We start from the raw sequence: 24,140 nt of genomic DNA, 5'->3' as shown, positions 1-24,140 counted from the left end.
CAAATGTTTCTCAGGAAGTTCTTGGAAATATGTCCACAAAGGAGAAGTAAACACAGAGGATGCGACATGGGATCCAGGAAACAGGACTCTAACACAGGATAAAGGGGAAGGGAATTCCCAGACTGTTGAAGAAGAGGAGCTCCAAGGTGGCAGCTGTGCAAAAGAACTAAAGACCAACCAACCCAGATTAGAGCAAAGGAGTGAATGACTCCTGGAAGATTGTCTCCAAGGAAAAGGGCACTGCCGAGCTATTGATGAGTTTGACCGCATTGAGAGGAAGGATCGATCAGAGAGTTTGGGGATAAATTAGTAATCAGGAAAAGAAAACAAATAAATAAAATAGTCCAGGAAATATTTTAATTTTAAATTCATTTTTGAATTGGTAATACATTCACATGGTTGAAAAATCAAAATGATATAAAAAGCAAAATAACTGACTCCACGTACCCTGTCTCCTCCCAAATAGGCAACCATATTATGTTAGTTTCTCATGGACACTTCCAATGATTTTTCTTTTTTTTAAGTTGTGGTAAAAAAGACATAACAAAATCTACCACCATAATCTTTTTTTTTTTGGCCACACTGCACCGCATGTGGGATCCTAGTTCCCCAACCAGGGATCGAACCCGTACCCCCTGCACGGAAGCGCAGAGTCTTAACCACTGGACTTCCAGGGAAGTCCCACATCATAATCATTTTTAAGTGTACAGTTCAGTAGTGTTAATTATATTCACATTGTTATGTTCCAGTGTTTTTTCCATAAGGTATGAGTAAATATGAATAGACTATCTTATTTTTAAAAATATTCTCTATACATTGTTCTACACTTTGCTGTTTTCGTTTTCCATTATATCCTGGAGATCTTTCCACGGAGAGTTTCCTCATTCTTTTATCAAGTGGCTTAGTGCTCCACTGTGTGGATGTACAGTAATTTATTAGACCAGTTCTCTATAGAAAGACACTTTTTTCCCCAATACTTTACTGTTGTAAATGAATGCCACAGTGAGTAACTGTATACATACTTTGTTTCAAATGTCTGCAGATATAGCTGCAGGACCAATTTCCTGAAGTGAGACTGCTGGGTGAAAGGGTAAATGCATTTGTAATTTTGATTGATATCTCCAAATCCCGCTCCATGTGAGTTACACTGTTTTGCCTTCCCACTGGCAATATATGAAAACGCCTGTTCCCTGAAGCCTCATCCACAGACTGTGTTATAAAGTTTTGGATTTTTGCCAAGCTGATAAATGAGAAATGCTACCTCAATATAGTTTTTTTTTTTTTTTTTTTTTTTTTTTTTTTTGCGGTACGCGGGCCTCTCACTGTCGCGGCCTCTCCCGTCAAGGAGCACAGGCAGGCTCCGGACGCGCAGGCTCAGCGGCCATGGCTCACGGGCCCAGCCGCTCCGCGGCATGTGGGATCTTCCCAGACCGGGGCACGAACCCGCGTCCCCTGCATCGTCAGGCGGACTCTCAACCACTGCACCACCAGGGAAGCCCTCTTTAAACATTTAAGAGCCATTTGCCTTTCTTTTCTGTGAAATATTCATATTCTTTGGCCATTTCTCTATTGGGTTGTTGGTCTTTCCAGATAATTATTAACTACAAAGAAAATAAAAAGTTTTTGAAGCAAATTCTAGAATGGATCATAGTATATTACAAGGCTCAATTCTGAATAATTATTACAGTTTCATAACTATCTAAATATTGAATTTACCAAAAATTTGGATTTGACTATATTGGGAAGGTAGAAGCAAAGTGTGTGTGTTTGTGCATTGAGGGGTAGAACATAGAGAACTAAATACCTTCCATAAGAGGAAGTCATAGATAAAGTCTAAAATAAAAAAAATAGAAAGAAAGAAATAACAACAGCAGTACCAGCTAAATCAGATTGTTTCGAAATATGAAGGTAAATATAAAAGAAGCAAAGAAAGTTTGAGTGTGGTTGCCTCTGGGAATGGGGATTGGGAGTTGGGGAAGGGTGTGGCAGGGGTTATTGTTTTTCATCAAAGTTATTTAGTCCTATTTGACTTTCTAAACTATGTAATGCATTCCTGTGATAAAACAAAATTAATTATATACAATTAAAAGGGGGTGGTATATACATTACAATATAAAGCCTCCCCCTTTTCAATAGAGGGATATAATGGAATGTGATACACAGGAGTGTTTATGCTAGTTATTGCAGCCAGAAGGGGTTAAAAGACTGAAGAAGACCCAACAGGTCTTTTTTTTAACAAATTAATTAATTAATTATTTTTGGCTGCATTGGGTCTTCATTGCTGCGCATGGGCTTTCTCTAGTTGCGTCAAGTGGGGGCTACTCTTTGTTGCGGTGCGCGGGTTTCTCATTGTGGTATCTTCCCTCGTTGCAGAGTATGGGCTCTAGACACACAGGCTTCAGTAGTTGTGGCACGCAGTCTCAGTAGTTGTGGCACGCAGGCTCAGTAGCTTCGCGGCACGTGGGATCTTCCCAGACCAGGGCTCGAACCCGTGTCCCCTGCATTGGCAAGCGGATTCTTAACCACTGCACCCAAGGGCTTTTTAAAAAGCAAACAAAGTCATGTTTGCAGGAAAGTCTCTTCCAATCATAGGCCAACTTCTAATTCCGTCCATGATGGAGTAATAGGGACCATCCTCTACCCTCCTGCATTAAACAACTAAACAAATGGACAGACTCTATGAAACAATGATATTCAGACATTGGACAACAGGCAGAACAGAACAGTGATCCCTGAGAGGGAGGAAAATAACAAAGTGAGCTCTAAGATTTCCCAAGATTACTGCCTGAAGAGAATTTCCAGGCAGTGGTGTAGAGAGGGTCACCCAGGCTGAGCCTGGTGATCTCCCGGAGTTGAGGAGAGGGAGCCGGGGGTCTGGGGAGGCCAAGGTGGGCAGTTCACAGGTCAGGGCACTGAAGAGGAGAGAGCTGCACGGAGACAGAATTCTGGAGATCTGCAGAGCGTCCCCTCCAGGTGTTCAGTTGTGTGCTGAGCAGTGTACACATGTAGGGCAAGAACCATGGGAAAGGAGGCATTCCTCAGAGCTTAGACAACTCCAGGAATACTTTGTGTTCCTGTTACCAAACCAAACTTGGGTCTGCTTGCCTGGTCGAAGTAAAGCCAATCTATTGACACCAAGTTGTGGTGAAGGAGGGTGGAGTTTTTATTGCAGGGTGCCAAGCAAGGAGTCCAGGCAGCAAGTTCTTAAAAGACCTGAACTCCTGGGTGGCATTCAGAGAAAGGTTTTCAAAGACAGGGTAAGGGAGGGGGGTTGTAGGGTATGTGATCAGCTGGTGGACATTCTTCTGATTGGTTGGTGATGAGGTAATCCAGAGTCAACATCATCAACCTTCTGGTTCCAACCAGTCTGGGGCAGCATACAATTAACTTCTTCTACCTGTGGGCGTTTCATTATCTACAAAACAGCTCAAAGGGTATGGCTCAGAGTATTGTCTGTAGCCCTTGAGGAGGAACTAAAAGTCCTTGATTTTATTTAATGGTTAAACTATTATTATTTGGTCTTACTTGACTGTTTTCCTTTGTTTCTACATTTCCTCACTTCTCTGATTAAATTTATTCTTTGGAACTCGGAGAAGGCCTAGGAGTCTGACGTTTTTCTACAAACAAGAGGCAGGTGGAGGACATGGTGGGGGTCTGTCCTGGGAAGGCCCCAGAGGGTCCTGCTCAGTTATAGTCTCACCAACCAAAGTAGAAAGACCTCCTAACAGTTATCACTCTGTGCCGGTTATTAATTTATTGCCTCTCAGCTCTAAATTGATTCCTCAGCGGCTTCCTTGATGGCGCTGTGGTTAAGAATCCGCCTGCCGTTGCAGCGGACGTGGGTTCGAGCCCTGGTCCGGGAAGATCCCACATCCTGCAGAGCAACTAAGCCTGTGCGCCACAACTATTGAGCCTGTGCTCTAGAGCCCGCGAGCCACAACTACTGAGCCCGCGTGCCACAACTACTGAAGCCTGCACGCCTAGAGCCCATGCTCCGCAACAAGAGAAACCACCTCAATGGGAAGCCCGTGCACCACCACGAAGAGTAGCCTCTGCTCGCTGCAACTATAGAAAGCCCACGCACAGTAATGAAGACCCAACACAGCCAAAAATAAATAAATAAAATAAAATAAATTGATTCCTCATTTCCTGCTCTGTGAAAATGGAGATGAGCTCTTTAAATATTTTTGTTACTTTAAAATTATTTTTTCTTCCTGTTTTATTGAGATATAATTGACATACAGCACTGTATAAGTTTAAGGTGTACAGCATAATGATTTGACTTACATACATTATGAAATGATTGCCACAGTAAGTTTAGTGGACATCGATCATCTCATACAGATACAAACTAAAAGAAAAAGAAAAAATATTTTTCCTTGTGATGAGAACTCTTAGGATTTGCTCTCTTAACAACTTTCACATATAACACACAGCAGTGTTAGTTAGATTAATCATGTTGTACATTACATCCCTAGGACTTATTTATCTTATAACTGGAAGTTTGTAACTTTTGACTGCCTTCATCCAATTCCCCCTCCCCTCACCCCCACCTCTGGTAACCACAAATCTGATCTCTTTTTCTACGAGTCTGTTTGTTTGTTTTTGAAGTATATTGACCTACAACACTAAGTTAATTCCTGGTACATAATACAGTGGTTTTATATTTCTATACAGTACAAAATGATCACCACTAAACATTATGGGCATGATTTTAGGCTTTGTTAAAGGAGGATGCTGCAGAGACATTGCAGGAGGAAGAAGTTTTCCTTCTGGATTCTGGTGTGCTCTCTCCACAGGTTTCTGTAGCATACACAGCTTCTCAGATGCAGCTGGGGGAGGGCTTGTCCTTCTCAGCCCTAGAAGTAGTGGCTGAATATCTGCTATTCCTATATGCCTTTAGAGTTCTGTTTATCTCTTACGGACCAATCTCTTGTTACGGTTAATAATTCTTTTTAAAAAAAAAAATTTATTGGGCTTCCCTGGTGGCGCAGTGGTTGGGAGTCCGCCTGCCGATGCGGGGGAGGTGGGTTCGTGCCCCGGTCCGGGAGGGTCCCACGTGCTGCAGAGCAGCTGGGCCCGTGAGCCGTGGCCGCTGGGCCTGCGCGTCCGGAACTTGTGCTCCGCGGCAGGAGAGGCCGCAGCAGTGAGAGGCCCATGTACTGCAAAAAAACCCAAACCAAACCAAACCAAACCAAAACAAAAATCCACTTATTTATTTTTGGCTGTGTCAGGCCTTAGTCGCGGCACGCGGGATCTTTCCTCGCAGCACACGGGCTCCTCGTTGCCACGCACAGGCTTCTCTCTAGTTGTGGTGCGAGCTCCAGAGCATGTGGGCTCAGTAGCTGTGGTGCGCAGACTTAGTTGCCCTGCAGCATGTGGGATCCTGGCTACCCAACCAGGGATCGAACCAGTGTTCCCTGCATTGGAAGGTGGATTCTTATCCATTGGACCACCAGGGAAGTTCCAATAATTCCTTATATTAAACTTTCCCTGTTCCTGGCTAATACATGGGCATCAAGTAGCATCCTCAGAAAAGTATTGTCTCAGTGGCCAGACCAAATTAGCCCCAAATGAAAGGCTGTTTTGGTCTTGCCGAATGGCACTTAAAAGCAAGTTTTAAAAGATCAGTCTACTTCCAAGTAACTTAACTGTGTCCCTGAACAAGGCTCAAAAATATTCAAAGCAATTAAAAAAAAAAGGCCAGCACCAAACAACATAAAATTCACAGGGTCTGGCATCCAACCGATAACTACCACACACGAAAAAAAGCAGGAAAATACGACCCAAAATGAGAAAAATCAACCAATCGAAACAGATCCAGAAATGACACAAATGATAGAATTAGTAGACAAAGGATTTTAAACAGCTATTATGAATATGTTTCATATGTTCGGGAAGATAAAGAAACACAGGAACATGATAAGGATAGATGTGAAAGATGTAAGATAAGACAGCAATTGACCTTCTAGAATTGAAAATTACAGTGCCTGGGATGAAAAATATACTGGATGGGATTAAAAGCAGATTAGACACTGCAGAAAACAGCTGGGTGAACTTGAAGACTTAGCAATAGAAAGCTAAAATGAAACACAGAGAGGAAAAAAACAGAAGAAGAAAAGGGAGAGGAGGAGGATGTATCCGTAGTAGTAGCAGTAATCAGTGAGCTCTGGAATAATATCAAGCAGCATATATACCTGTTTGGAGAACCAGAAAGGTGGGGAGAGGGGTGACAGAAAAATATGTGAAGAAATAATGGCCAAAAGACTTTGTTTTTTGGGGGGTTTTTTTGCGGTACACGGGCCTCTCACTGTTGCGGCCTCTCCCGTTGCGGAGCACAGGATCCGTATGTGCAGGCTCAGCGGCCATGGCTCACGGGCCCAGCCGCTCCGCGGCATGTAGGATCTTCCCGGACCGGGGCACGAGCCCGTGTCCCCTGCATTGGCAGGCGGACTCTCAACCACTGCGCCAGCAGGGAAGCCCAAGACTTTGTGTTTTTGATGAAAACTATAAACACATATATCCAAGAAGCTCAACAAACCCACGAGAAATATGAAAGCACATCATAATCTGCCTTAATCACTGTTGAACATCAGTGATGAACAGGAAATCTTAAGAGCAGCCAGTGCAAAAACCATGTTAAGTAAAGAGGAAAAAGAGAAGCAGACTTCTCGTCAGAAACAACGCAAGCCTGAAGACAGTGGAGCAACGTCTTTAAAGTACTAAATGATAAAGCTGTCAACCTAGAATTCAGTGGAGATGTCTTTCTAAACTGAAGATGAAATGGAGATGCTTCAGACATTCAAAAGCTGAAGGAATTCATTACCAGCAGACCTGCACTATAAGAAAAAATTTCAAGCCGAAGAAAAACGATACCAGATGGAAATCTCCATCTACACAAAGGAATGAAGAGCACCAGAAATGGTAAATATATGGGTAAACATAGAGACTATTTTCTTATTGTAAAATTCTCTTTAAATGATAGTGGAGGGATTAAAACAAAAATAGTCATATGTGTGGGATTTATGGGATATGTAGAAATAAAATGCAGGACAACAGTAGCACAGAGGCTAGGAGGTGGGAAATAGACCAAGTAAGGTGCTTACACTATAAGTGGTATCATATTACTTGAAGAATATAGTCTATGATAAATTAAAGATACATTCTGTAATCTTATGGAACCACACACACACACACACACACACACACACACACACACACACACGTTTAAAAGTATAGCTTAATAAGATAATAAAGGAGACAAAAAATGGAGTCACTGTCACAAGCATCCACAGGGGCATGTTGGCTGCCCGCTCTAAAAACTGAGCGTTTGGGTTGGGTTCCTCAGACCAGAGGGGTGGGAGGGGGCACGGGGTGGGGGAGGGATGTCCCACAGAGCCTCCGGGTGTTTAGGACAGAATAAATACTGTCAGAAAAGCGCTTCCTCTTCTGCCACCTTCTGGCAGGAAATCCAGCCTATTTTTAACTCAGGCTTCTGCTTACGTGCTCTTGGCTACAAGAGAACCTGCCGCTTCTGAGGCCCCGAGCGGCTACAGTCTCCCTGGCTTCCCCGCTGTCCCCAGCGCCGGGAGGCTCACGGGCTGCTCCGATGCTCCCAGCTGCCCAGCCACCTGTCCCAGGAGAAGAGGCTCCTTCGCTGCGGGTGTCACGGCGAACACCCACGCACGATAGGCGGCCCCTCAGCGCGGACGCAGATGTGCGAGAGAACCTCTAGGGGGCGCCATGCACACAGAGACTGTGGGAGCGGCGCCGGCAGGGTAGTCCGGGAGGGAATGGGACCGCAGACTTGTGCCCGAGGGGTTTGTGTGTGTGTGTGTGTGTGTGTGTGTGTGTGTGCATGAAGGTGCACTGTGTGAAAAGGATGTGCTCTGCTGCGAGTGTGAATGTTTTTGTGACTGCTTATGCTATGAAACATAAACATAACAGCCTCTCCCCTTTTGGTCAGCCGCCCCCTCTGCCGGGCCTGTCTTCCCTCCTAGTGCGCCAGCCAACTCCCACACGCTAGCTGGCAATCCACCACCCGTCCCTCAAGCCTCTCATCTCTCCAAAAGCCGTCCCTGGTGGCCCTGCCCACAGGCCCAGCCAAGTGGCCCTTTCGCTCTGGGTCGTACACCCAGGGCTTAGCACAGGACATGGGGCGTGCTTAGCCCTCGAGGAGTGAAGAATGCTCCCAAGGCACGTTGTGAGCCCTTTCTAGGGGTCAGACCAGGTGCTGGCAGGCCTAGAAGAGCCCCCAGGTGACAGGCCTCAGGACACAGAGGGGTGCCAGGATCACCCTCCAGGCCCAGGGCTGGGTCTAGGGGGGTCTGTGCCCAGAGTGGGCAGTGCTGGTGCCCAGGGTGGTAGGTGTGGGGACATGGCCCACAAAGAGCGGGGCAGGCTCTGTTGGTCTCTCCCCGGGTCCCTACCCCAGGCTCAGGGTCTGGTGCGTGTGTGTGAAGGCGTGTCCGTGGTGTGCAGAGAGGGGTCCCTTTCATTGTTTTCTCCTTATTGATCAGCATATGACAGGAGTGGGAGGGTTGTTCAGGGCCCCTGGGAGGAATTGCGGTGGGCATCTGTGTCTAATGCCAGTGTGGACTCATGTCTCTGTGTACGTATGGACGTGGGTGAGAAGCCCCTGCCTCGCCCTGTGTCTGGGCATATCCTTGGGGTCCTAGGAACCTGTAGGTTCCAGAGGGCGTGAATGTGGCACTGCTCTCTCCCACACCCCACCCACTCCCTCCCCTAGATTTTCCTGGACTCCAGACTTTGTCCAGCCGGTTTGGCTGCTGCCCTTCCGGGCAGGAAACACTGTTTGTTTAGTTGGGACCGTCAGCGTGGTCTGTGTTGGCAACTGTCATCTGTCGGATGCCAGTCCTCAAGCGTGTCACCCTGTGTGAACCTGGGTGCAAGTGTGGCTTGGGTGCCTGTAAGCCCCTCCACCTGTGTGTGGGCTCTTGTTTGTTGAGTGTGTTAGACAGTGTGACCTTCCTGTGTGTGCCTGGTGCCCGTGAAGGGTGGGAGTGTGGCTTTGAAGTGTGTTGAGCATGCACGCCGGAATGTGTGTGGAAGTGGCGAAGGGGTGTGTGTCAGGGGCCTGCCCGCGGGGCGGCTGCAGGGGCAGGGGTTGCCGGTGGGCCCCTGCTGCCTGAGCTGCTCCCTTGGCCCAGGGAGAACCCTTCCACTTCAGCTGTGTAAACAAAGCCCCTGCCTTCCTTTCTGAGGCCCCTTCAGGGTTGTCATTCCCCTCCCCCACCCCATCTCAGAGCAGGGAATTTGATTGAATGCATGGGTTGCAAGGTTGTGAGGTTATATGCCCGGGTGTGAACTGAAGTGTGCAAAATTGTGCGTGAGTGCGAATGTGAAGCCGAAGCGTCCCCTGGCCAACACCAGCCTCTCAGGGGCAGGTTGGGGGACCCCAAGCCACTTGAGCTGAGCTCTCGCAGGTCCCCAGGCCGGTTCGTCCACCCTCTTATAGCCAGGCTTGGCGACAGCCCTGTAATTAACCCCGGCCAGGTGCTGTGGTGAAAGCCAAGCGTGTGACGCTGACCCTCTGGAGGAGGGGCTGTATCTGTCCCCGCTCCCCCCAACCTCTGTTTAAGCCAGAGGCCAGGCTTCCCTGGCTCAGATCTCAGGCCAGCATCTCTGGGTTCTGCTTGCAGCTGCTCTTCCTGCTCTGGGCCCAAAGTGTCCTGTCTGGCCTGGCCCCAGCACATCTGGGCTGTTCCCTGTGTCAGCACCACACTTGCCAGTGTGTCATCCAGGGGCTGAGCTACCCAGCCTATGTGTCCCCACCACTTCCCACCTCTGTCCCTCATGCTAGCCCTCACCCCCCCCCACCTAGCTCATGTCCTTCATCCACACCTGTTTCCCCCCATCCAAGTCCATGTCTCCTGGTCCTAGCTCATGTCCCTCCATTTCAATCTCTGTCCCATCCCAGCCCATGTCACCACCACATCTAACCCCATGACCCATGTCCCCCCAGCTCAGCCCATGCTCCTGGGTTTGCCAATAAGGCAGAACAAGGATGGCAAGGGAGACTGCGTAAGGCTTTGGGGCTGAGTAGCTCTAAGCTGGACAGGTGTGGACTTGGCCCAAGTCCACTCTCAGCCCCATAGCATCTAGAACTGAAGGGAGGGAGAGAAGGGGGTAAGGGGTCAGAGAAGTTCTGAGATGGAGGATGGACTGGGATGTCTCCACTCTGCCCCAGGCTCCAGAACAGGCTGAGCCTAAAGCATCCTCCAGCACAGCCCCCTGCTCCCCTCAAGGGCCAGCACCCACCCTTGCAGGCCCCCAACCCAGGGCACAAGGCTTTGAACCCAGCCTGGATTGCAAACGGCCCTGCTGACCTCGTGTCCAGAAGGGGAGGAAGCGGCTGGCTCTGAACTTCACTCCACCAGCCAAAATCTGTTCTGAGTTGTTTGTTGTGGCTGCAGTTTTTCACCCTGGGGAGGGCAGGAAGGAAGGGGCCATGTGAGAGTCTCTGTCTGGCTGTGTCCTGGGATGTCCCTATGAGGACCCTCTGGGAATTCCAGCATGTGTTGATATGAACCCTCTCGAGGCCCTTGTGGAGGCGGCCAGGACAAGAGAACAAGGAGGAAGAGGACCCTGCTCAGCGTGGGCACGCTGCCATGTGGAGCTGGATTTGCCAGTCTGGAGCTGGCACAGCTCACTGAATTGAACTTCCCTGGCCTCAGGGCCCTGTCCTTTGGGGTGGGGACAGGACACTAGCAGAATGTCAGGTCCTGGGGCACCATCTGGCAGCCATCAGCAGATTCTAGGGGCGTCCCAGGTGCTGGGATGTGGCAGCAGGAAGAAGGTGGCTTAGCCTGGCTTTCCCATGCCCTGCTGTTGCCCTGGTGCTCTCTGCCCCCCTCCCCCCAGCATCTTGCTCAGTCCCATATCCCAAACTGTTCTATTTGGTTCTGTGCACTCCTCCCCTGCTTTATCCTCTCCATCAACAGGTATTGAGTCTGGATCGTAGGCTCCCTTCCTCCTTTCCTGCCACCCCTGCCCTCATTCGCACCTCCAGCCCTTGCCCTCAGGCCCACCACTGGCATCATCTCACCTCTGCCTTGGCCAGGACACCCTGGTCTATGCAGATTTTGGTGCCACAAGGCAGAGGCCCTGTGCCAGGCGGGCTCAGGGCCATGTCTTCTGTGCATCTAAATGCTGAGCCCTCACCCCACTCCATCTCACGTGCTCTGGGAACTAAAGCCTTCCCTGAGGGGGATCCCAGCAGCACCCCAGAACTTCCTGAAGCCCCAGCCTCAGGGGAAATGAAAAGAGATCTTTGAAGTGAGTCGTGCTTCCTCCTTAATCCCTGCTTGTGGGGGATTAAGGGGTTTCAAAGACCAGTCTCCAATTCCTGGGAAGGTGCAGATCTTCCCTTCTGGGGCATCACAATATGATAGGAAAAAATGGGGGCTCAGGAAACCTGAGTTCCAGTCCTGGCTCTGCCATGGACATCTAAGTGACTGTGGGCAGGTCACTTGCTCTCTCTGAGCCTCGGTTTTCACATATGTAAAATGCGGGGTTTGGACTGGCTCCCCCAATCCAGAGCTGAAGTCCTTTGATGTCTTTCTCCAAAAACTCTGAGTGACTCTGATGCAGGGGATGACAGGAGGCAATCAGAATTTGTGGGAAAGGGTTCCAGGTGGTGGTGCAGGGTCCAATGGTCAGAATACAGCGACAGACAGACCCATTTTGAATGTCAGCCTTGAGGGACATAGCCTCTTAGGCCCTCAAGTTTTCCTATCTGTGCTATTGGGGTAGTAAGGCTTTCAAGGGCACGATGCACACAATGCATGTAAAGCACTGGGCACAGTGCCTGGCACGTAGTAGGTGCTCAGTGAACGGAAGCTGGCTTGCTCTAGTTCCTGCTCCCAAATGCCTGGCCTTCTTGCAGCCTTCTCATTCTTGGATTTTTTTTTTTTTTTTTTTGTGGTACGCGGGCCTCTCACTGCTGTGGCCTCTCCCGTTGCGGAGCACAGGATCTGTATGCGCAGGCTCAGCGGCCATGGCTCACGGGCCCAGCCGCTCTACGACATGTGGGATCTTCCCGGACCGGGGCACGAACCCGTGTCCCCTGCATCGGCAGGCAGACTCTCAACCACTGCGCCACCAGGGAAGCCGCCCATTCTTGGATTTTTGAACCCACTAGATCCTCCCCATCCCAGCCTGCCAGCTCCTACCCCACGTAGCCCTGGGGTTGGAGGGAGCCTGCAGCCTGGGCTCCTTTCTGGGACAAGCCCACACTCCTCAGCCTTCAAGGCCCTCAAGACTGCCTAGTAGGGCCCCAGCTATGTGTACCTCCTCCTCCTACGTCCCCAGGCTAGAGTGTGATTTTTTTTCCCCCATGTTCCTATAGCTTCCTGGCATTTACCCGTGTTACACCTGGTTACATTGCCATATGTGTGTGTGTCACTGATTCCTCATCACATATCAACACATGCGAAATTATGAGCTTATCCGAGGCTAGAGACTGTCTTCTTTGTATCCCCAGTACCCAGGTTAGGGCCTGGCACTCAGCAGGCGCTCAATAAATGTCGATTGAAAAAAAAAAAAAAATAAATAAATGTCGATTGAATCCATGAATGACTAGATCGATGAGCCTACCTTTTCAAGTCCTGTCTCCACGTAGGGAGCCTCGGACTAGTGCACTGGCTACCCCTGATCCTTTCCACACCTGCCCTCCCACCCCCACTCCTCCCAGCTCTGCCAGTGGGAAACCTACCCACCCTCCACGGTCTGGTCGAAATTCCGTTTCCCATGTTTTATGAGTACAGAGCGGGAGAAGACACAGTCCCTGCTGCTCAGAGACTCACAGTGCAGCTGGCAAGAGCCACAGGGCACACAGGAGGGGCACTCACACAGGACCCAGCCTGCCCACACAGTGCCCTGGTTGGGCTGGAGTCACTGCTTGGCAATGAGGAAAAAGGCACCCCCTCCGTGGGCCAGGGAGCTTGGCTGGGCAAGGGAAGCCTGGATAGATCTTGGCCCTTATCAGCAACCCCTCACCACCCTCCTGAAGTGCCCACCTGTACAACCCTGACCTCAATGGGCTTAGGTGGGGCTGTGACCTTTGACGGCTTCAGCCACTGTCACGTCTTCTTCCTTCTGTCCCCTCACTCTCCTGATGGATGTCGGGTGCTGTTGTTATGTGCGGCTACAGCACCCGCAAACTCTCAGCCTTTTGGCCATAATGTTTTAAATGAAAGAAATAAAATTACAAAGGATTATAAAGGAAACCAATTATATTGAAACACAGTTATCAAAACATTTACATTTTTTGGTATAGTAATATATATGTTTCTTTATTAACACATTAAAAACAAGATCTAACAACCACGGTTATTTCAAAGTAGTGATGAGAGTAAATGATATTTTGAGATATCTTCAAAAACTATAACGCAGTCTGAACACATCTGTGTCTGTTACAAAGTCACAGGCGCCCTTAAAACTACTGTGGCTATTTTTTTTTTTAAACTTTTGTTTTACCTTCACATTGTTTTTTAATTAATTAATTTATTTATTAATTTTGTCTGTGTTGGGTCTTCATTGCTGCGCGCGGGCTTTCTCTAGTTGCGGTGAGCGGGGGCTACTCTTTGTTGCGGTGCGCAGGCTTCTCATTGCGGTAGTTTCTCTTGTTGAAGAGCTGGGGCTCTAGGAGCGTACGCTTCAGTAGTTGTGGCACGTGGGCTCAGTAGTTGTGGCTCAGGGGCTCTAGAGCACAGGCTCAGTAGTTGTGGCACACGGGCTTAGTTGCTCCGTGGCATGTGGGATCTTCCCTGACCAGGGCTCAAACCTGTGTCCCCTGCATTGGCAGGTGAATTCTTAACCACTGAGCCACCAGGGAAGCCCACCACTGTGGCTTATTGCCCAAGTACATAGGAGAATGTTAAATTTCAGTTACAGGCGAGTGAAAATAAAGATATAATTTTTTCCTATCTAGGTTCACACCCCCCTGAAATCCATAGACCCCTGTCAAGAACTTCTGGTTACAGAATGGAATGGGAAGAAAAGGAGAAAACCATCACTGATTGAGCCTTATACTCCCTCTGCCATTTAATCTTTACACCAACCCTGTGAGAGGTGTATTATAACCTAAATTTTCTGACTGAGGCTCAGAGAGGTTGCCATGCCATGCTCAGAAGCCCTTGTTGCTCCCTCCACTCAGAGCTGCCTCCTTAGGGGAGATGAGCCACAGAATAAGGTGTTCAGTTGACCCTTTGGCCCTAGAGTCCTGTCCCCTCCCCAGGCCCTGTGATCTGTGGGGTTTATTTAACCAGTGTACAGAAGAGTGATGGCCCCTGGAAATTACACACACTCAGTTATTTTCATCTCCAGTTTATTTTTTTAGACTAAGAGCAGAGTATGAAAGTCACAGCCAAAGCACTTGAAAAAGGCCCAGGAGAATGGGTGGGGACCACAGAGGATGGGCAGGGCAAGGTCCTGGGAGCTGGGTCCCCGCTCAGGGCTGGAGGGGAGAGGGGCGTTGTTGTCTCACGGTCTCCAAAAGTGTCTGTGCGTTGCATAGGTCCTGTCTTCACAGAAGACAAAAGAGGGGCCAGGTGGTCCCCCAGTGGGGGGCCTAGCCTGGTGGGGAAGGGGTCTGAAGCTGGAAGGGGATGTCAAGGAAGGTCAGGGGGTTAAGGAGGGGGAGGGATTCTGTCCATCTGTACATTATATATAGAGATATAGAGTCTGTACATGCCTGCCTGGCACCCCAATGCCCACCCCTTGTCACCCTTGTCCACTGACGGCCCCCCCAGGGGTGTCTACTTGTAAACTTGGAGTCAATCCAAACCACAGTCCTGGGAGTGGGAGTAGGGGGAGAAGGACGTGCTTATTGCTGTAAACAGGGGAAGGGGGCAGCAGGCGGTGCCACCCCTTCGCCCATCCAGTCCCCTCCCCATGTTCTGCCCCTGGAAGAGAGTGATTGGGGGTGTCTCCCACACTTCGATTTGCTCTCTCTGGGGCACATTTGTCTCTCTCTCGGGGGGGACAAGGGGGGAGGGCACCAGGGGTCAGAGAAAGGTACCAGGGGGCAGGGAGTCCTGAACACTGCCCCTTATGGCCCCCCGGGTTTGGTACCAAACATTACCAGAGCCACAAGGCCACTTGGAACCCTTGGTTGTCCCTGTGCCTGGTCCACTACAGTGCCCTACTTGGTGGGGAGGGGGCAGAAGGGGTGGGCACAGATGTATGGTGCAGACCCCACTTCCAGCCATCAGAGGAGGGGTCTAGGCCCCAAGGCTAGGCTTCCCTTGGAGAGGCCAAAGCCTCCCTGCTCTGTCCCAGTCCCACTCCATCTCTCCCTGCCAAGGGAGGGGGCAGAGCTAGGAGGCCAAGAGTGTCATAAGGAAGAAGGCGATGCCCACCGCCAGGGGCAGGTGTTCCCGCTTGGGGCTGGTCCCGCTGATGCTCTTCTCAAGCTTGGGCACCTGGGGGTTCTCTCCCTCAAAGTCTTCTGTGGATAGATGAATAGACAGACTGGTGAGAGCTGTGCTGAGTGCTGGGGCGGGGCACGCGGCAGCGGCAGCAGCAGTGGAGCGGGGGACGTGACCACCCACGGGGGTGGTAAAGATCGGTGACCCCAGGAAAGACATGCAAGATGAGCAGGCACCGGGGAGGGGGCTGCGGATCCAGCAGTGGCCACCAGAGGGCGCTGCGCAGACTCACCCAGCACGTTGATCTTCACATTGGGGCCCATGGTGAACTGGGGGAGAGTGGGGACCGGCTTCTCCCCGGAGTGCGATGCTGCGGGGGGGGGGGTGCGGGGTGGGGGAGAGAGGAGGGGATAGTCAGGGCCAGGATCCCCTCCCCCTGTTACAGCTGAGGAGCGAGTCCCCCTCGCCTGTGCCCTCCGCCCCCACCCCCAGGAAGCCAGGGGAGCCCCAAAGCAGGGGAGCCGACAATGGGGTCGCGGCTGGGAGCCTATTATACTCACTGGAGGCGCAGCAGACGAACACCTTCATCCTCAGACACTTCCAGTGCAGATTGTGGGTGGGCGTGGCTGGGGAAGAGATTGGGCCTGAGTGGCTTTCTCCAGATTTACACCCCGTGCCCTCCTCGCTCAGAAACTCTCCTTTTCACCCCCTCCAAACTGCCCCTCTTGGGCAGTGTCCTTCAGTACCTCCTCCACCCTTTGCGCATTGGTCGTGGTGGCTCCGCCGTCAGCCCTAGAAGCCCTTTGGGTCCCATCCCTCAAGAAACAATGACCCCTGAGGTCCCGGCCCAGAAATGGCCCTCACAGAAACAGTGACTCTGCGACCCAAAGTTCGGAATGCCACTAACCTCTTTCTTAGCCTCAAGACTCTGAGCTGGAACCCTGAGGCCCCAGCCCCCACGCCTCATCCCGAGGTATCACTCCAAGCGACGGAGACCTAGTGCCTTGCAGCGTTGGCCCGCCGCCGGCCCCTCGGGACTCCACCCCCTGGCACTCTTAGGTACCGCCCTGGTCCGCCGCCTGGCCGTCACTTACAGATGTAGTAGTACTCGTGGCCCGCGTGGAACTCGTAGCCCAGAGAGAAGGCGCTGTAGCGCTGGAACTTCTCCGAGAACTTGATGGGGCTGTGGGGAGCGTGCGGTCGGTTGCACTCCCAGCGCTTGAAGCCTTGGCTGGCGTTGCAGGTGCGGTAGCCTGCCCGGCTCACCATATACAGCACGTACTGCTCCGCCCCGCCTCCGGGCCCTGGCCCCGCCCCCGGGCCCACCCCTGAGCTGTTGTAGTGCGGGCAGTAAATATCCAGATAATCGTTCACATTCACCTGCACTGTGTAGCCCTCTCGCCGCAGGCTGTGGGGAGAGGAAGCGGGTCAGAGAGAACAAACCCAAAGCCAACCCAGTTTCCACCTCACCGCTCCGCAGACCTTCCCCAGGGTCCTCGGAGCCTCCCGGTTTTTCTTCTGAGCTTCCTCCCTTCTCAGTCCCTGTCTCTGTCCCCAGGGCCCTAGTGCCGCCAGTCCCCCAACTATCCTTCCAGGCCCACTCCTTGTTCTGCCCTTCTCATGGTGGCCACCAGAGGGTAGCAAAGGCACAGGGAAGCCCTGCCGGCCTCAGAAGGAAAAGAGGCGGGGGAGAAGGGTGGAGGGAAGAAGGGAACGTATGCTTTGGTTACCACAGAAACGGCGCAGGCCCCAGCGACTCCCAGACCCAGGCCCGGATTTCCTCTGTCCATCCCCCATAATTCACTAGTAGGGAGGAAGGATAGAAGGAATGGAAGTGTGAAAGTGGGAGGGATCCCTTCGAGGGATGCGCGCTCTCCATCGCCTCTCCCAGCATGCTTTCCTGCTGCTGCCAGTCGGCCCCAAAGGCGAGTCGGACAGGACCTGCCCTCACAGACGCATGTATGGAGGCTTCATGCATATACATGCACAATTTCTATGGCACACACACAAATATGTTCACCGCCCACTCATAGGCGGCATACACATAGAAAAAGTAGGTGATATGTGTGCTGGACTGGCATGCCAGTATTGGTTGACCCCAGCAATCGCAAGCTCTCTTCCTGCTCTTTCCATACACACACACACTGGCACTTGCTCTCTCTACGGTATGACTGGCCTCTGTACCTTGAGTCCCACTGACCTCCACCCTGAGGCCACAGACAATTAGGTCCCCAATAACGTGACACAATAGGTCAGGGAGCTAAGGGACTCAACACCAAGGCTCCGTGTGGTGTCACGCCAACCAGCCAAAACTTCTGTCTCTATACACCTCCCTCCTCAACCTGGACGCCAACGCCCCAGGTGATGGTGATGCTGGGAAGAGTAGTGGGCATAGTGCCCAGACAAGATGGCTGTGCCTCTTACTTCCCTGATCCTTCTATGAGCAGAGAAGCAGATGCTGGGTCCCTTGTAATCCCCACCTGCCTTGCTAGTTACCATCAAAATGTTGGTGTTACTGTTCTCCATGGTGGTACTGAGTGGTGTGGGGATGGGAGAAACATCTGAATGGAGAAAGAAACTCAGAGAAGTAGGCAGGAGTTTCCCCTAATTTCCTTAGCATAAGAATGCACACATCTTGGCAGTGAGAGGGGAGTGTGGTGGACACAGGAAGGCATGGGGTACTTGGCAAAATATCAAACCACTGGGGTCCCTGGTCCCTGGAACTCCCTGAGGGGAGAGACTCACTCCCCATGTCGCCAGGCACCTTCCAGTTCCACAAACAGTAATTAGATCCATTAGGGAAACGAGCTTGGAGGCCTTTGGATGGCATGGGGCCTTGAGAGTCCCTCTTCACCTCACCTTACTTCCTTGGCCTTGCCTGTGCCACCCGCTCCGCAGATACTCCCTTCCAAGCCTAGCAGTAGGGCAGACAGGTAAGAGCTGGTGCTTGAGCACCCCAGTAAGAATGGGCACAGCCTCCCTGAATCATCAGGAATGCCACCAGCCCCACTCGGTTCCCATGGGAGTGATGGGTCACTCTGGCCCCTCCTTGGCCCTGGCACTCAGGTGGGCAGGAGTCTCTGCCTGGGGCACTGGGAGCAGGAAAACGGGTTAGACCAGGCCTAGCTCCCAGCCACCACCCCAGGTTTGCCTCTCTATCCCCAAGCCCAAAGTCTACTGTTTTCTCCACAGGCTTTGAGGAGGGGGCCACCAGTGCCAGGCCTGGAGCAGCTGCACAGGCACACTGGGGCCTCTGTCCATTAGCTTCGCCCGGGTTTCCAGCCCTCCTCTGAAGCAGCGCCTCCCTAGGGCACTGCCCAGTTCCTCCACAACACACCCTGCTCTAGCAGAGAGGAAGCCAAAGCCAGAGCTATCCCTACAGGTACCTCAGTTTCCTTAACGCAGAGGGGAGTAGCCTTATACAAAGGTTGCTGGGCGACCACAACTGAAGAGGAGCCACCTCTTTCCCATCCCTGGGCTGAGTGGAACAGCCCCTGAAATGCACCTCCCTCCCCAAGCTGGGCATGTGGGAGAAAGAACTGCTTGTGGAATGACTGTGCCCAGTTGGTAGCTGGTGGACAGGGGGCAAAGGGCTGGGTGCCAGGAATCCCGAGCCACACCCCCTGGGAGACTTGAGGTGTCTGCTTGGCTTGGGCGCTTTAATTGAATCTGTCATCCTCCCAGCCTTGGCACTGAAGAGGGAGGTGCCTCTAGGCCCCGGCTTAGCGCCACAGCTCACCCCCCCTCCAGGGCCGCACCTCTCTAACCTAGAGCCACACCCCACCCCCCGCCCCACGGGAGAAGAGGATAGGCTGGGATCTGGGGGCTGGGTCATGTCTGCCCCTTCAAACAGTTCTCTATTCTTCCTCACTTCATCCCCTCCTAGCCTCCCATTTCTCCTCCAGAAAGGCGTGTCAACACACCCCACCTGGAGGGGGTGCCCCCTCACCCTGTTTCATTTCTCCCGGCTCTCACCGCCCCCGGTGCCCATTCCCACCCCTCACTTTCACTCCTTCAGTGCCCTACCTGCTCGAGCCTGGTGGGGTGGGCGGCGGGGGAGTGGGGAAGGAGCAAACCTCTCCCCCTGGGGCAATTAGGGGCAGGTAAACAGGGTGTCTAACGGACCAGGGAGTAGGCAAAGGATCCCCAGAGAGCTGAACTTGTTAAATCCCTGCCCCCACCCCAGACGCCAGGATGCAGAGCTAAGGAAGTGGAGGAGGGATAAAGACAGCGGACCCCGGTTCTCCTTCTCTCTAGCGCGCGCCCCCGAGGCTGCGCGCCACTCACCCTAGCCGACTAGGCCTGACCACGTGTGTGCGGCGTGGGGTCCGCGCACCCGGGCTTGGGTGGGTGACTGGAGAGAACGCTCGCGGGGCGGCGCGTGCACGCTGACACCCCCTCACCCCTCCGGCGCCTCGGGCCTCTGCGCCCCACCGCACTGGGTCTTGCCAGCCCGGGACTGGGCCCTGGGCTTCTCCGGACGGCGTCGGATGGGAGAAAATCAGCGCGCCCCATATCCCCGCCCCTCCTCCCTGCGACAGCGGCAGCGGCGGCGGCGGCGGCGGCGGCGAAGGTTTATTGATCTGCAGCGGCGGAGAAGCGCGAGAAACCCGCTGAAAGCGAGACACATAGAAATGGAGAGAGGGGGAGACGCACACCGAGAGGGGGATGAACAGAAACCGGATTCACTGAGAGGGGAAAGGGAGTGAGACACAGCGAAAGAGAGGGATCCAGAAACCGAGAGAGAGAGGGAAGAGAATGAGACAGGAGAGAGGCTTGGAGAAAGGGAGAGACGTAGAGGCCGCTCCAGAGAGGCCCACAGACAGCAAAGACGGAGACGGAGAGACGCAAAGCAGAATATCAGGGACGGGGAAGAGGTTCAGGGCAGAGACTCGGTGACAGAGAGAAAAGAGAGAGAGAGAAAGACCAACAGGGAGGTAGTATAGCCTCAATAAATATTTGTTCAATAAATATATGAATGAAAGAGAGATAAGCAACAGAAACATTTCAGAGATAAAGAGACAGGTAGGGAGACAGCTAGAGAAAGATGTTCCGTACACTTCTTGAGATAGGGGTGAAGACCAGCACCTTTGCACACTTCTGCAAAGAAATGGAACACGGGCCTGGGCGCATATATTTGGCCATTGGCCAATCCCGACACCCCATTCGATTCCGGGCTCAGGGGACCCCTCGACCTCACACTCTCACGCTTTCCTCCAGTACAGTTCGCCCAATCCCTAGTTTCTGGGCAGGCTGGGAACAGATCTCGCCTATTCCAGAGGACCAAACGGAGGGGCCGAGTGGGAGATAGGAAGCGAGATCACGGTCGCTGTGCAGGGCACTGCCCCCAGGTCTGTCAAAGAGACCAGCGCACAATTTCCACCAGTACACTCCCACGTGACCCCCAGAAGGCGGGGTCGCAGACCCTCTCCACATGATCCCAAGGGGCAGAGACCCTCGGCAAGTGGCGAGGGGTGGGAGCCAGGAGCCCAGCTCACGTGACCTGGGGGAGGGGGCGCGGGAGCCTGTGGCTCGGCCCGGCCCCGCCCCCAGCTCCCTGGCCCTCTCCACTCCCGGCCCCGGAGCACGTCGCTCTCACGATTTATGGGGCCGCGGCTGCCGCAGTGAGGGAGCTGGGGAGCCCGGGCACAGCGGCAACAAAGGCGGAGGAAGCGAGGCGGGGGCGGCGGCGGCCTCCCGGCCCGGTGCGCGCCCCCTCCCATCTCTGCCGGTCCAGACCTGTGGGGGAGCGGGGAAGACAGAAAGGAGGCTCTCGGAACCTGGGCTCCCCACCCCCTCCCAAGGCTTTCACCTGCGCCCAGGTGTATGAGGGGAGGGGAACATGATTGACAACATCCCTCTCCCCCCCCCCGCCATTCCCGCATCCCCCTGGCTCCGGCTTCTCCTAAGAATATGAGGGTGCCCTGACGGTGATGGGGAACCAGGGGCCCCTCACCTGCGCGCTCTCTGCTTCCCGCCCCCCGCCAGACTCTAGCGGGGCGGGGGGCGGACGTGTGAGTCTGGGGGAGGGAGACGAGCTAGACTGAGCAGGGGAGTCAGCCCCCAGTGCCCCTCGGATTTCTCCGAGTCCCGGTCCGGGGGGGACGGGCCGTATCCCCACCCCCGAGGTTTCCATGGGAAGCGAGAGGGGGGCGTCGCTGGCTCATCCCCACCCCCAGTCTGACACTCCGGGCGCGAGGAGAGAGAGAGGGGGAGGCGCAGAGCCCCAAACAACAAAGAGCGGAGCGGCGAGCGGCACTCCCTCCCCAGGGAGGTTGGGGGTCGCGGCCGCCCGGCCTTCTCAGTCCCCTCCCGTGGGCCTCGCCATTTGCTCCCGAGTCGCCCCCTGGAGTGGGGAGCCAGAAACAGTGCCACCGCCGCCGCCTGGGTAGGTGTGACAGTGACCCCCGTGTCCCCAGGGATTCCCCCCCTCCACACACACACACACAGACACACACGGAGGCGGCCGGGGTGATACACACGGCGGCTCGGCGGGGAGGAGAAGACAAGGGCAGCAAGGACTGCGGAGAATGAGGACCTGGCCCCGCAGCCGGCACCCAGCCGCTTCTTCACACACCCCGGGAAACCACACGGCCGCCCTGACACCCGCCCAGACCGCGGCCAGCCACCCTAGCTCAGAAGCGGCCGGCCACGCGGACAGCGACCGCAGCCCCCTCCCCGACCCGTCGCCCGCTCCCACCCCCAGACAATCGCCGACGCAGACACACAAATCACACACTCAGACACACACGCACACTGACAGCCGCGCACGCCCGCTCACTCTTGGAGCCACACGCCGTCCCCAGCCCGGGCGTGTGTGTGCGTGTGTGACACGCCATCTCCTTGCCTCCCTCCCTTTTGCCGGTACCCCACGTTCCCATCCTATCCAAGCAGCACCTCCAGAGCCCCCCAACTTGGCGGCCCAGCCCCAGCTCACCCCAACCGGGCTTATCCATACAACCAGGGCAACCCATTCGCCTTCGTTCTGAGGAGGTGCTTGGTCGGACTCCTTGCCTCAGCTCTGGACTCCACTTTTAAAAGCAGGAGTCATAGAACCCCTTGAAACCCTCACGGCTGAAAACAGGTCATCCCTGGGTCCCCCAAGTGCGGCGGCCTATTCCCAGCACACTGGTACTCCCAAACCCCAGCCCGGCCGAAGGAGAGGAAGATGGGGGGACTGTCGAGTGGGGGTAAGCTATTCCAGAGGCGGGTGTGGAGAGAAGTCAAGGTAGGGTGGGGTGTCCCCGAGCAGCCTCCTCAGCACGGCCCAAGCCCTGGTTACTATACCTTAACAGCCTCTTTCAGACACCCCCCGAGTGTCATAGATGCCTACAGAGTGTTTCCCCCTCTTCCTCGCCTCCTAGTCCCCAGCTATGGTCTCCCAGGACTCCCACCCCAGGTTCCCCCAGGACTTCCCAGGCCTCCCCCTCTCACTGACGCGGGACGCATGGGCTCCCTGGGCCCCCGACTCACTGCTGGTTGGAGCTGTTCCAGTACACCGCATGCCGGTTTCCCAGCGCCCCCCCGGGCCCTTGGGCCAGCAGCGGCAGCAGCGGCACGGGCACAAGCAGCAGCAGCAGCAGCAGCGGAGCCGCCGCCATCCCCGGAGCCGCCGCCGCCGCCGCCCCCCGACTGAGCCCCGCGCTCCCGGCTTCTTGCTTTCCCAGCTCCCTGCTGCCGCCGCAGCCGGCCCCAGAGCCTTAGGCCACGCCCCCAGCCCTTCCCTCCGCCCTCCCGGGCGCGCCCCTGAAGCCCCGCCCCTGGCGCGCTCCCGCCAGGCCCCGCCCCGCTCGGGACCGGAGCGCGCGCGGCGCGTGGGAGGTGAGGACCGTGCTGCCCCCTCGGGAACAACCGGAGCGCTACTCACCCCTCACTCTTAGGTTTAATTTGCTACCGCCGGCCCTGGGCCTTCAGCTCCCCAATCTGGAGTTCCCAGGAGAAGAATTAGGGAGGCCAAGACAGGGATCTTGATCTCCTGTGAACATTCATTTCTGGGATGGGGCGAAGGAGACTTGAAAAGAAGCTGGGGGTCCAGGACCCCTTAATAAGTAGAACTAGGCCCCCCTCCCTTCTGAACAGTCTGGTCCTTTGCTCCCTTTATGCCCCTCTTCCCATGTGCATGAGGAGTCAAGTGGGTTCTAGAGGGTGGCTGAGAAGCCCTCAGCTGCCACCTAGGACCTGACAGCTGTTGACCTGAAGCCCCCAGCTGAGCAGGCGGCTTATTTTTCTTGGAGGTAGTGTAGAGTAGCTCAGCCCCCAAGAATGTCGATACTGGGTGCTGGAAGGGCCTTCGGCAGTCCAGGGCCCAAGGCAGAGGAGGGACCAAGGAGTCAGCTAGAGCAAAACAGGCTTCCCTAGGACACCTACAAAGGATTCTTGACTCACACTCAACCAGAGCCCCCTCCCAGCGCAGCCAGTGGTGTCCCCAGGCATTCTCACTCCTACTCTTACAGATGCTAACAAGAGGGCAGCAGGCAGAGCACCTTGTATTCCAGCTCTCACCATAGTCACCGTCCTCACAGTGGCACTCACACATTCAGGAGAAAAGGCACAGACGCCCAGAGGCAGAGAACATAGAAACACAGGTGTTTGATACAGACATACACACACACACACAGATAACCCTTCGGAGACACACACAGGTAAAGGTACTATCAGACAACTAGAGATCTGCAGAAACACAGGGATTAGGTACACATAGATTTAGGAGCACACACCAGACACACACACAGTGACTCACACACAAGA

General features: G+C 53.9%; 1 protein-coding gene across 1 annotated transcript; it reads right to left on the bottom strand.

Annotated features, from left to right (window-relative positions):
• Window positions 1-14,341: 14,341 nt before the first annotated feature.
• EFNA3 (ephrin A3) lies at window positions 14,342-22,993 on the bottom strand. The gene is made up of 5 exons (XM_032613729.1): window positions 22,866-22,993; window positions 16,487-16,800; window positions 15,953-16,018; window positions 15,685-15,762; window positions 14,342-15,472 (listed from the first exon to the last, which is right to left on the bottom strand). The coding sequence occupies exons 1-5, from the start codon at window positions 22,991-22,993 to the stop codon at window positions 15,342-15,344; spliced, it is 717 nt and encodes a 238-aa protein (XP_032469620.1). The 3' UTR covers window positions 14,342-15,341.
• Between the last annotated feature and the right edge of the window lie 1,147 nt (window positions 22,994-24,140).

The sequence above is a fragment of the Phocoena sinus genome, chromosome 1 (assembly GCF_008692025.1).
Source record: "Phocoena sinus isolate mPhoSin1 chromosome 1, mPhoSin1.pri, whole genome shotgun sequence".
Classification (NCBI taxonomy): domain Eukaryota; kingdom Metazoa; phylum Chordata; class Mammalia; order Artiodactyla; family Phocoenidae; genus Phocoena; species Phocoena sinus.
The sequence above is the reverse complement of the archived record's forward strand: the minus strand, read 5'-3'. Positions and strand labels throughout refer to the sequence as shown.

Coding starts and splice junctions, on each gene's coding strand:
- EFNA3 (XM_032613729.1), bottom strand. CDS start 22,993: ATGGCGGCGGCTCCGCTGCTGCTGCTGCTGCTGCTTGTGCCCGTGCCG. Junction 16,801..22,865: donor TGGAACAGCTCCAACCAGCA/GTGAGTCGGGGG, acceptor CTCTCCCCACAG/CCTGCGGCGAGAGGGCTACA. Junction 16,019..16,486: donor CCACGAGTACTACTACATCT/GTAAGTGACGGC, acceptor TCTCTTCCCCAG/CCACGCCCACCCACAATCTG.